General features: G+C 42.6%; 1 protein-coding gene across 4 annotated transcripts in view; it reads left to right on the top strand.

Annotated features, from left to right (window-relative positions):
* ASTN2 (astrotactin 2) overlaps window positions 1-12820 on the top strand; it is a gene marked incomplete at both ends in the record, with an annotated part of 818546 nt that overhangs the window by 334737 nt on the left and 470989 nt on the right. For all 4 annotated transcript variants that reach the window (XM_084237291.1, XM_084237290.1, XM_084237288.1 and 1 more), the window contains one exon: window positions 11203-11370. In XM_084237291.1, coding sequence (XP_084093417.1) covers window positions 11203-11370 — 168 coding nt within the window. The remainder of the gene's footprint in view (window positions 1-11202; window positions 11371-12820) is intronic.

Raw genomic sequence — 12820 nt, 5'->3', positions numbered from 1 at the left:
TCAAATAAAAGGCTTCTCTCTCCTCACCTTTCCCAGAACTCTTAGCAGAGTTTGCCTGGCAAGGGACTGGTTGCTGAGAACCTTGCGGGATGGCACAGCTTTCCAGCCCCTTTCCAAGGCTGCTCCAGGTACCAGCACTGTAGATGGAGGCAGCTGTTCCTGTCTGTGCCAGCCATGAAATCCATTCCATCAACGTGACTGTCGAAACCTCCAGTTTTTGGAAGCTTTGCCCCATGCAGTCCTTTGTTGCATCATAAAACAATTAGATTTCAGGTTTAGTATTCATTTAATTGTTGTCCAGTTTGCAGAAAGTATCTCTGGAAATGTCCTGAGGATGCATTACATGTCTTTGGAGATATTAAGTATTGGATTACAATATTCTGTTGCTTTCCCCATGTACTCATTCATTTTCCCCGCCCCCCCCTTCTCGCTCCCCTTCTCACTCTCTCTCTCTCTCTCTCTCTCCATGTTCTAATCTGTGTTTCATCCACCACCATGAGAAACTCAGTAGCTACCGAAATAATTAGAAATGAATATTGACAGAAGCAAAAGTACAACCCACCCCCCACCCTAAACCACACACATTCAAAAAAGAAAAATACTCCCAGGATAGAAATGGGAGTAAGGGGAGGCAGCCTGGTGTTACAGACTGAGCTCTGGTCTCAAGCCAGGCAGAGTAAGTTCTAATTTTGAATCATCTTCAATTAACTCTGAAATTTAGAATGTCTGCCTTTAACCCCTTCAGCCTCAGTGTCCTTATTTATAAATTGGGAATAAAAGTAACGCCTCCCCCAGAGGGTTATTTCTAGGATTGACTGATTAACTGGATAGCAGCAGCAGTAGTAAAAATCCCCATTTGATAAGGACACCCAACACAGTCACATTCAGTTTTCACACAGAGGCTGCAAGATATTATTCACCCTCTCTTAGACAAGGAAACTGAAGCAGAAACAGTAAGTTCTCCCTGAGATCTTTCATATAATAAGTGGTGAGGGCGCCTTTTGAATCCAGGTTTGCCATCTCCAAGATCTCTTTTTCCCACTGAATTTATTTCTAGGCAAAAGAGAAGTGAAAGCAAGAGATCTAGAGAGAAAGAACACACAGATGCGCGCACACACACACTCTCAGAGTGAGAGACAAAAGCAGGCAGGTGCCCGGACCTAATTTGGTCATCTGGCATGGAACCCAAAGTGCAGTAATGAGACAGACCCAGGAAGAATTGCTAATATGGTTATTCTTAGTGTTCCCAGTTGTAAGCCCTCCTTTCCAAACATTCCCTGATGTTTGTGCAGATCCCTTGGTAAAGGCACAAAGAAGTGTCTCACAGGAAGGGGTGGCCCCTGAGGATAGGGAACAGGGCAGGGAAACTAGTTAAACTGGTGGAGCTGGAAAGTCATAGGTGCATTCATTCATTCATTCATTCATTCAATCAGCTAGTCATCTTAGCGGCACATTTTGTTTTTTATTAAAACTTTATGAAGCTGATATAGGCATAACATCATTTTGTTTTACTTTTCTTTATTCCATTTGCTGATATTGCATTTTTTATACATTGAAGGTTTGTAGTAACCCTGCATGCAGAAAGTCTATCAGGTCCATTTTTCTAACAGTTCAGATTCCCACAGTAAGCTTTTGTTAGAAATTAAGTATTTATGATTTCGTTATGTACATTTTTAAGTCATAATGCTACCGTCCATTTAATAGACTACAGTAGAGTATAAACATAACTTTTATATATGCCAGAAAACCAAAACTTTTGTGGCTTTATCATGATCCTTTCTGGCTATTCTTCCTGATTGCGGTGGTCTAGAAATGAACCCAAGATATCTCTAAGGTGTGCCTTTATGTGCCTGCCTTCTTCTTGGGCTACTACAATGCTTCCTCCTTCCTGACATACACATTAAAGAAGTTTCTTCCATGCTCAACTCACTCCAGAAAATTGTGCAATTCCAAGGGGAGGCTGCTGGAAGAAGCCGTGAATCAGGCTAGCATAATGAGCATACTTGGATAGGTGAGGACAAGGTGATTTTTTTTTTTTTTAAGGAGCTATTGTCTGATGGTGGCTCAGGCAGGACTGTCATGCTACGTTATACCAGAAGGCACCATCCGCATAGGATGCATATTCATGGAATCATCTGTGCTTATGCATATATATATATGTGTTTGCATGTAAACGGAGACCCACACACTTACCCAACTGTGTATATGTAAGTGAAATATGCAGTCACATATACAGTCTATAGGGACAGGCATACAATTATATTTTGAAAGCATTGTAAATTTTATAACTTCAGTCCTGTGGAATAGTCCAACACTGACGTGTTAGCCAGGCATGGTCCTGTGTTATGCAAGCCAAAGCACTTTGTTTAATGGGCTTAGACCATCTATAGCATAAGTAGTATTTTCAGTGTATGGTGGAGGAAATGGAGACTTACCAAGATGAAGTGATTTGTTTCAGGGTCACAATGGGCTGGGATTTATGCCACACCTCTGTGATTCCAGAGTCCAGCCCTTTGGCTACCGCCTAAGCTCACGTCTGACTTGGGTAGCTGCCAGAGATATTTCAGTACTTTTGGCAAATAAGAGCTAAAAGGACCTTTTGAGTTTTAGGAGCAACTGTCCACTATGTTGATATAGCACTGATGACCTCAGATCAAAAGGAAATCTAAGATTGAGATTGGGTTTGATGCATGAATTCCCAATGAAGGAATGAAGGCAGTTTAGGGGAAAGAAAGACATTCCTAAATTAAAATAAATAACTGCTTTCAATCTTTAAACGCAATTCTTCTTTTAAAATTTAAATAACTTCAAGGAAAATGAGAAGCTTTTCATGACTTTGTTCTTCCCCCCCTGTGTCTAGCTTGGTACTTACTTGTTATATCCCTGGGGAGAAACATAATTTTTGAAATTTCAACACTTCAAACCTCTTTTGTCCAAACTCACACAACCCTACCCCAACTTTGAAGGGAGACCAGGGACACCTAAAGGCATGTGGTAATCTGATTTAGCCAAGCTTTGATCACAAGTGGAGGTGGGGGATACAGAAAACACTAGACTAACAGAGCAATTGCCTGGAACATTTGGAGCTGGTGCTTCATGGAAACTATTTTAGGAGAGGAATTGAGGCTTTGATACAACTTTATTTGGAAATATCTTTCTCTAACATACAACATACTAAATACCAGTGGCTTGTCCATCTCCTTGCTTCTTAGGCTGGGCTGGGCTGTCTGCTAATGAGTTGTCCATGTTCTTTTTTTTTAAAGATATTAATTTAGTCATACATAAACTGGGGTGTAAGCCACAGGTGTGGGGGGTAAGAGGATTCACCAGAGACAGAGTGGGGAACAGAATAGGTGGATCTACTGAAATACACTGTTGAGGGGAGAGCGTGCAAGACAGGAGAGGTCCGCTGCACCATGTGGGTCAGCTTCCTGGCCAGGTATCGAACTCATGCTGCAGTGGCTGGTGATAGCTTGATAGCACTGAGACTTAACCCTTGCACCACCATGGAGGGCCTAAGTTCTCCATGTTTCTGCATGACACAGACTTCTCAAGATTTTTAATGTTTCACACTCCCAGTCAGGTAGCACTGGTCTCTCCACGGTTGTAGTACCTCTGTGGGGTATGTTCTTCATTGTCCGTGAAATACTAGGACAACCTTGAGCTTGGATTCTGGTCACCCCAACACTGTCCAGCTCTGTTGTCTTAGCAATCCAGTTCACCTCACAGACCCTCACTTCCCTGCTAGGGGAGAAGGCTGGGGATCACAAAGTCTACATTCTAGTTGTAAATATTCCACTAATCCTAGTGGGATGTTGGTAACTTCCTTCTCCTTTAACTCTCAGTTTCTTGGGGCCTCCCTGATGGTGCAAGGGGCTAACCATCAGCAATATGAAGCAATCCACAGCTACTGCAGCAAGAGTTTGATCCCCAGCCAGGGAGCTCACCCACATGGCGCAGCAGACCTCTCCTGTCTCACCCGCTGCTCCCCTCAGCAGTGTAATTCACTCAGTCAGCCTGTTCTGTCCCCTGCTCTGTGACTGGTGAATCCTCTTACCCCCTGTACCTTTGGCCTATACCCAGTTCTTATATACATAAATAAATGAATCTTTAAAATAGCTCTGTTTCTTTATCTCTAAAAGAGAAGGATCTGTCTAGAGCATCCATTTTCAATGAAGAGTATTTCAAAGAGATGAAGACTGATTCTGGAGGGTTAGGAGGCATCAAAAAAAAAAAAAACCTGAAAACTCATTCTCTTCTCTTTATAACAAAAGCATAAATACACACAAAAGATTTATGGTGTTAAAATTTCATGAGTGTAGTGCAGTTAAGGAATAGTCTAAAATTCAGCCTTAGTAGGTCTTATCAACTGAGGAAAGAACGGTCTAGAAAATCAGGACTAGAGATATTCAAGTATTTCAATATATAGCTCAGCATCTTAAATTCTGTTCTATGGTATAGTAGTCCCAAGAAAGCTCCAATTTTAACCAAGTTTCTGTCATCTTCAGAGCTTTGAAAAATAGTATTTTCATGGAATGTGAACAAAGATATTGACCCTCTTTTAAAAAGTAAAATGAAACAGCCACTAGAACTTTTCATCATTTCCCCCACTCCTTCCTTCTCTTTATTGGTTACATCTCATTCACACACTGTGGCAGGATTGCATGTTCATTACAGTGGAACTGACACTCCCTTTGACCAGTGATGGTAGTCATGGCCAGACTAGGTCAGGCAGCACACTGGGTACCTGTAGAAAGAATGAAAATAGCTTAGTCCAGACTAGAGTTTTATCCTGGGTTCCATGAACACCTGAGGGGTCCTTGGGAAGAACTGTAGTTCAGTTATTTGTTTCCTTTGTGATACTATGCATTATGCTTATATACTTGGAAACCTGACTCTGAGATGCAATCTATCAGGGCCCATGTTGCCAATGGAAGGTTAATAAATGGAGCAAATGTCAGACAACAGAGCTAGTTGTCAAATATTATACATGGATAGTGTATTGAATTTCTGGGGCTTCTATAACAAAGTGCCATAGACTGGGGGGCTTCAACAACAGGAATTTATCTCCTCACAGTTCTGGAGGCTATAGGACTGAGATGAAGGTGTCGCCAGCACTGATTTCCCCTAAGTTGATGACCATCTTCTACCTCAGTCTTCATATGGCCTTCCATGTGTCTGTGCCCCAATCTCTCTTCTTGTGAGGACAGCAGCCATATTGGATTAGGAATTACCTTCATCATTTCATTTCTCTTTCATTACTTCTGCAAACTCTTCAATTCCAGTCACATTCTGAACTACTAGGAGTTAAGACTTCAACATTACATTTGGGGGTGACACTGTTCAGTCCATAATAGATAGAGACAATATGGAGGAATGAGATGAAGTTGATACAAAGAAGAAAGGAAAGGGCAGATGGGAAGAGAGCTAGAAGGTGAGGAGGTGAAGGCTGATGACTCTCTCAGAGACATTTGTAAAGAGGCAACTGCTACCTCCCATCCCTGTGACCCTAGAGAGCTATTCTCAGAGACTGAGGGCTCCCAGCAATCCAGGTTGTCACTCACACTCTCTCCAGTTATCAAGCTGTTGTTTTAAGGTGCTCACACCTTAGATAGCTTTCATCCCATGGTGATGGTGGACACCTTATCAGGGACTTGGGACTCTGTGAGGGGAAGAGAGGCAGGAGCGGTATATTTTTCATGGCTCCATTGGGCTTATAAGGAGCTGGATTCCTCATTTCTGCTTCATCAGTGAGTTTGTTTTTCATGCTGTACTCTGGAAGGACATTTCTCCAAGATCCAAGACCCCTGACAGATGGAACCATCATGGCAATGTATGACATAACAGAAAGAAGGAAGCCTTTAATTATTTTGCAACAGAAGGGAGAGGGAATGAATGCTTGTGACCAAAAAATTCCCTGAGCTTCATTTGTGAAGACCATCTTTCAGCCTTGCAACCTTTCATGACCCTCTTCCCATTCACCCTTAGGACCAGAGCCTTCTTTGAGAATCTCTCCTCATGTCTCTCAGAGGTCTGTCTCATGATTCGAGGTGTAATGAAAGGGATTTGCAGCTGCTGTCTGGTCGCCAGGCAGTTTTGTCTGGTGATACCTCCTTCTGTGGTATTTTTAGTTCTCATCTATCTCTTTCTGTTTCTTTGGGGGTTTTTCAGAGCACTAAAGAGTGGACTGAGCTCCCCAGCTCACCCCTGATCTATGCTGCACAATTACGGAAGCGGGCTTATAATCAATGTAATTGAAGATCAGAGTTAATGAGGACCTCTGTGACCGTGCAGTCCCCTGAGCAACACTCAGCTTCAGATGCTAGATAAGGAAATGATTGGGCTGAACTGAAAATCTATTTGGCTAATTAGATGATGTATATTCCCACAAGCCAGTGGGAGAAAATACATACATATATATATATATATTTAAAAATAAGGAAACGTGACATTTTGAAGTTGAGATTTTGGCAAGACTTCATTTTAAAATCATTGCTCTCTGGGCAAATCTTTTGATACATACACAAAGAAGAATCTCAGAGCATCTAGAGAAAGCGGAGGTGGAGCTGGGAGGGGGGGGTGGGACTTTTGATCCAGAGTCAAGAAAATAAATGAGGATCTAATAGAAAACTTGAGGTATCTGAGATACATGGAATAAAACATTTTTATTCCTTTCCTATATAGTTTTTATTTTCAAAGTAATTCTAGGTTTTACCCAGAGGCAGCTGCTTGTCACTCTTTGACCTTACTGTGCTTGCATTCTCTCTTGCTCTACACACACTCACACACCCCAACATCAGCATTTTATGAACCCCCATTATGCCCTAAATGCTACTGTGATGCAGAGTTAAATATAACGCAGTCTTTGCCTTTGAGAAATGTACAATCTAAATGGGAAAATGAGAAAGGAGGAGTCAAAAATACTTCTGCTTTGACTTAGATTTGCCATCTTGAAACGCCTTTCCTAGACTAAGTTTTCAGGGGCCAGAGACCATATCTTACTTATCCAGACCCTGGGTACATAGTATGGACTCTATTTTTTGTTAAATTAACAAATACATAAATGAATGAATGGCTCTTTCACACAGTGTATATAGCTGCCAACTGTAGTGGAACAACTTGTTAAGAAGCAGAGAGAGGTGTGTGGACCTGGTCTGAAGGTGAGTTTCAAGTACCAGTGCCATCTCAGACTTTTCTGTTTATATTCTTCTTTGCATCCTTTGAAATCTAGCTTAAAGCAATGGATGGTGGAGGGTAAGGTATGGTAATGTATATTTGAAGAGGTGTGACCTATACACCTAACACACAGTGTTGTAAACCTTTATTAGTTATATCACTTAAGACAGTCTAGCCTAAATAAAGGCCAACTATTTGATGATTCCACTCAGACCACCCCCCTTTTTTTCTTTTTATATTCAAATGCAATGTCCTTTCAGGCAGTTCTTTCTATACTTTATGTGTGTTACAGTTCTCTCTCCATGCATATAATCTCCCTTGTTAATGCATAATTTTCATGATGGATTCAGCCTCATTCCCTGTGTCATTTCTTTTTTTTTTCCCCCTATGTCTATTTCTTATGTGAGGAGGGGTTGAATAAATGTCACTAAATGATCATGTGGATTAAGTCTTGTTGATTACCTGTTGTGCTGACTTTGTTCTACTGTCTGATGGGGTATCTCCCTGCTATGCATCCTTGCCACTCCTCCATTGAGTCCATCTAGCACCCCTGCTTTAATCATCACCATCACAAGCCCATGGGGCAAATGAGAGCTCAGAAGCAAGGATAGCGAGGTTCAAGTTTTAGTTGAGAACTAATCACTCTGATGAGTTATTCTTATATTCTGGCTATCACAGAATAGGGATGAAAAAAATGAAATGTTAGAATCAATGTGGAGACTTTCCTGCTTCCCAGTCCCATGATGAAGTTAGTTGAACTTCCCTCTAGTCAAGTTGTAGAACTTTGATTTCATTAAATCACTCAACAGACATTGACTAAACTCCTTATTGTTCCAGGCATTTTACAGAGGGCTTGATTGATAAGGACTAACGAGTGAGGTGTGATCTCTTCCCTGTAGGATATCTATCAGAGAAAGCAGAGTCCCTCCAGTACTCCAGGACAGGCACTAAAAGGAATGCACAGCCTTCTGGAGGAGGCGTGAAAGACAGCAACTCTGCCTCACACCCAGCCAAGGCTGCCTGAAATAATGGGCCAGGCCCAGCTGTGAATTCACTTTCTCCTTTGGCCCCCTACTAGTTGTACAAATCTGATTAAGCCAGTTTCTCTCTGAACTTCAGGTTGTCCTTCTGTAAAATGGAGTCAATGCCAATCCTGCAAGGCTCTTGTAAGGATGAAGTGAGCAAATAAATGCCGTATTCACTCCATGAACTGGAGCAGAGAGGGTATTCAAAGAATAGTCACCAATGTCATTAAACCAGAAATGTACCTCGGTATCATATATTTTAAAAAGAGGGGAGTATAACCTTATTTGAGTTAGTCTCTCCCAATGAGACTCATTTTACTCTATTTAAAAGAGTAAAATTATATTCAATGCTTCCAAGTTTGTTAAAATCCAAAGTATAGTCCAAATGTTAGAATGTTGTGTCCAGATCTCTCAATTGAACCTGGGAATGCCTTCCCCTACTTGCCAGGAAGGTTGGTGGTTGATCCCTGGCTCTGAGGCTTCTTTGGAAAATGTCCATTATCAAAGGGGACCACCTCATCCAGTTGATATCCCTCCCCCAGGGAGATCCATAGCCTATGACAGGTACAAAGGTCTGACACTGTTGTCTTGATTGAGAATGACTCTGAAGGACACCCCAGCTCCAAAGTTCCCTGTAGGATCACTGAGGGCGTGGCTACAACTGCGTGGCATGACCTCTTGACTTCTTCTCCTTAGCGTATCCCCAAACAAGACAATACCCCCCAAAACCCCCTCCATGTCAGTCTCTGCCTTTGAATCAGAATTCTGTTCAACCTGAACTGAGATAAATGTATTGTCTCATTTTACCTTTATATTAACACCACCAAGGGATAATTGGTATCCAGAGTTTTCAGAGGAGATTACTAGAGGTTTGTTTTCTTGTCTAAGGGCTGGTAAGGAGCAGATTGAAGATCTGAATCCTTGTCTCACTGACTATTCTCTTTGTCACTGCACCGTGTAGTTTTCCTAAAGTGGTGGGATTAGCCAAACTCACTCAGCCCTGGGACACAATTCAATATCCATCCTTCAGTCTTTAGTGAGAATAAATACAGGAATTATCCACTTAAACAGCATGACTGTGCTTTTTAAAAGAAAAATCTGTAGATGATACTGAGGCTTGGTGCCTTGCACAAGGTCCCATGTGACATGTTTCTGCTTGGGCTTCAATCCAGAGGGGGAAATATGGCTTTGCAGATAGATTTGCATATCTTCTCTTGCCAGAAATTTGAAATATGGAATCCAGCAGACTTCTTCTTTTTTGCTTTATCTGGCAAGGATTTTAAGGCCAACTTCAAATGTGGTCATTTCCTTATCTCTGAGATTGATACCGTCTATTCCTTCTGCTTCACACAGATTCCTCTTTATCGTCACCAAAAATCACATCATCCACTGTGCTTTTACCTTGGAACTAATACTATGGGATGATATCAGTCATGCCATTTGTATGAGTTAGGAAAACAAGTGCTGCCTGCCATGCCCTCCTCCTCTTCAGGAAATCTTGCATTCTCAGGGTGGCCAGGCAAAGTGATGTGACCTTCTCGGCCATTGCTCATTGGACCATCCTGGGTCCCAGTGCTGAGAGGAGCACAGCCATTGGTCAGCCAGCAGGGTCTGATGTGATGTGGCAGAGTCCCTCTTAGGAAATTTGAATTGCATACATGGCATATTTTGTTGGTTGATAATGAGGAAGAGAGAAGCACATGCGGGAGGAGAGGTTGTTTTATTAATTATGAAATAATTTAAGATGTTTCTGAAGTCCCTAGATTTAAGATGAATATGGAACTGTTCCCCTAGTTTTGTGAGCTGGGTCCTATTTGAAGGTTTTATTTTTTTATGCCCTGGGAAATTCTACCTTTGCCATATTGCTACACACATACACTCAGCATTTCCACCCAGCACGCAGCTACCTCCCCACCAAAGAATATAATTATATGTGCCTTTATATATTTGTGTATGTATGTATGTGTATGTATATATTTAAAACACACAGACATGTGCGTACTTGTGCACGAAAGAGGAACGTTTTAGAGCACAGATTGCAAAACTAGGCTCTTTTGTTTGGCCTACACAAACCTCCAAGAGCAAATTTAGCTATATATAAACATTGGTTGATTGCAGCAAAAATCTGAGTTCTTAGCCTCTTCTGAGGAAAATCTAAAGACCTGGCTCCCCTAGCCTGTACATCCCTTGGGCAAGAATGGACTTGAACTGGGTGGCTGCTGCCCCATTTTGATAGAACTTCCAGTTGACCCCAAATTCCATCTATCCCTGTTGTTTCCCATCATTAGGGCACTTCCATTGCCCCAGTTCTCTCTCTCTCTCTCTCTCTCTCTCTCTCTTTTGCCCTCTCTCTCTCCCTCTTTTTCATATAAAACAAAACTCAACCACCAAGACCAGGAGGTCATGATGCTCTTACTCTTATGCTCAGTCAGTCTCCCACCTTAACATCAGCTTCCTGACCCCTACGGACCCTAGTGAACCCCTGTAGCATGAGGGATTCCCTGGGTGACAGAGACATGAGCTTTTTTTTTTTTCCTTTAAATTTTAATATTTGCTCACTCCATACTAGGATAAGTCAGGCACTGGCTAAGTACTTGACATTAATTTGTTATCACGACAACCCTACAAGGTGGTTTCCAGTACTATTCCTATTCACAGGTGATTTAGCCAAGGCCCAGAGGCATTGAGTGACTTGTCCAAAGGCAATGGTAGGTAAGGGTGGGTCTGAGATTTGAACCCAAGTCTCTCAGTCCTAAGGGCCCGACTCTTAACTGCAAGCCTGAACTGTCTCTCATGTCAAATCTGTCTCTGGACTGTTGACACCACAGCTGACACACTGCAAATGTTCAGTGAATGTGTGTAGACAAGTGGGGGGCCCCAGCTGGGGTGGGAGTGGCTTGTATGCACCTTTCTGTATTTCTTGCCTGCAGTGTTAGCTGTGAGACATATCTGTACCCTAAAATTGGAGAGAAAGTAGCTGTATTGGTCTGTTCCTCCACAGGGAGCAGCTTCGTGGTGAGTGAAGGGAGTTACCTGGACATCTCCGACTGGTTAAACCCGGCCAAGCTGTCCCTGTATTACCAGATCAACGCCACCTCCCCTTGGGTGAGGGACCTGTGCGGACAGAGGACAACAGATGCCTGTGAACAGCTTTGTGACCCAGAAACCGGTGAGCCTTGGGGCAGGGCTAGGGAGAGAAGGCAATACAGAGGCTGGGAGGGTGGTCTGCATTCCGACTAATGAGTCACATCAAGGCTGCTGGATTGTTGACAAGGGGCTTTATGTGAAGGGTCATCCACCTAACTGGAGGCTCAACTCTGCACTTCTAGTGCCTGGAAAGTTGAAGATTATCTTTAAAGCCACAGACTCTCTGCATTAGAAAGGACCTCAGAGAACATCTAGTTCAATCTAAGCAAAGCAGAGTGTCTGACCCAGATCTTGTCTACCTCTGACTATGTGGGTGAGCTTTATCATTTTCCAGCTTTACTAAGGTATAGTTGACATAGATAGAGCTTTATAGATATATGGTATATGTGTATATATAACATTGCGTAAGTTTGAGGTGTACAACATGATGATGTAAGATGTATATATGATGTGAAATAATTACTACAATAAGGTTCATTAATACCTCCCTCACCTTGTGCAATTATCTGTGTGTGTGTGTGTGTGTGATAACATTTAAGACCTATACTCTTAGCATTTCAAGTATAGAATATAGCATCGTGAACTGTTCTCATCGTTCTGGGAATTAGGGCCCCAGAACTTATTTGTTGCTGGTCATAGTATAAAACTATCTGGGTGTGATTTTGCAAGACACTTTCCTTTCTCTGAGTACCAGAGCATGGAAATAACATCTAACCCACAAACCTGCTGTTAGGACTAAATGAAGCATCAGCCAGACAGAGTGGTCAGGGTCTAGGGGGCTCACCTAATAGGGGGCTTCACCCCAGGGGCTGGTATGCCTTCAGTGGCATGTTCCAAACTGTGGGTCATGCAAGGAGCAAGTCGGAGTTAGCCAGTTTTGAAAATGGTCCATTTTTCCATCAATACACCCTAGATGTAAACACACACACTCTCAGGGGCCTGTGCTCTTCACACTTGCTTCTCACGTGGCCGTAGGTCTAGAGTGGGACCTAAGAGCCTGTGTTTCTTTTTTTTTTAAAGATTTATTTATGCATTCAAGAACTGGGGTACAGGCCAAAGGTGCAAGGGGGTGAGAGGATTCACCAGAGACAGAGTGGGGAGCAGAACATGCAGATCTACTGAAATGCACTGCTGAGGGGAGCAGCAGGCAAGACAGGGGAGGTCTACTGTGCCATGTGGGTAGCTCCCTGGCTGGCTGGGGATCAAACTGGTGCTGCAGAGGCTGCAGATAACTTCACAGTGCTATGCATAACCCCTTGCACCACAGGGAGGCCCAGATCCTGCATTTCTAACATGCTGAATCTTCTGACCCTAGAACTACCCTGCGTGCAACAAGGCTTTGAACATTCATCTTCCTAACAAAAACCCTCAAGTGCTCTACATGAGCAGTGAAAGCCCATGCACCATATTCATTAATATCCCTATCAAACCATGCTCATGCCTCTCACCCCACCTTCTGCCTCTCTTTGCCT

This window comes from Talpa europaea (genome assembly GCF_964194135.1).
Source record: "Talpa europaea genome assembly, chromosome: 7".
In the NCBI taxonomy this organism is placed as follows: Eukaryota; Metazoa; Chordata; class Mammalia; order Eulipotyphla; family Talpidae; genus Talpa; species Talpa europaea.
This window is presented reverse-complemented; position numbering and strand designations above follow the sequence as displayed.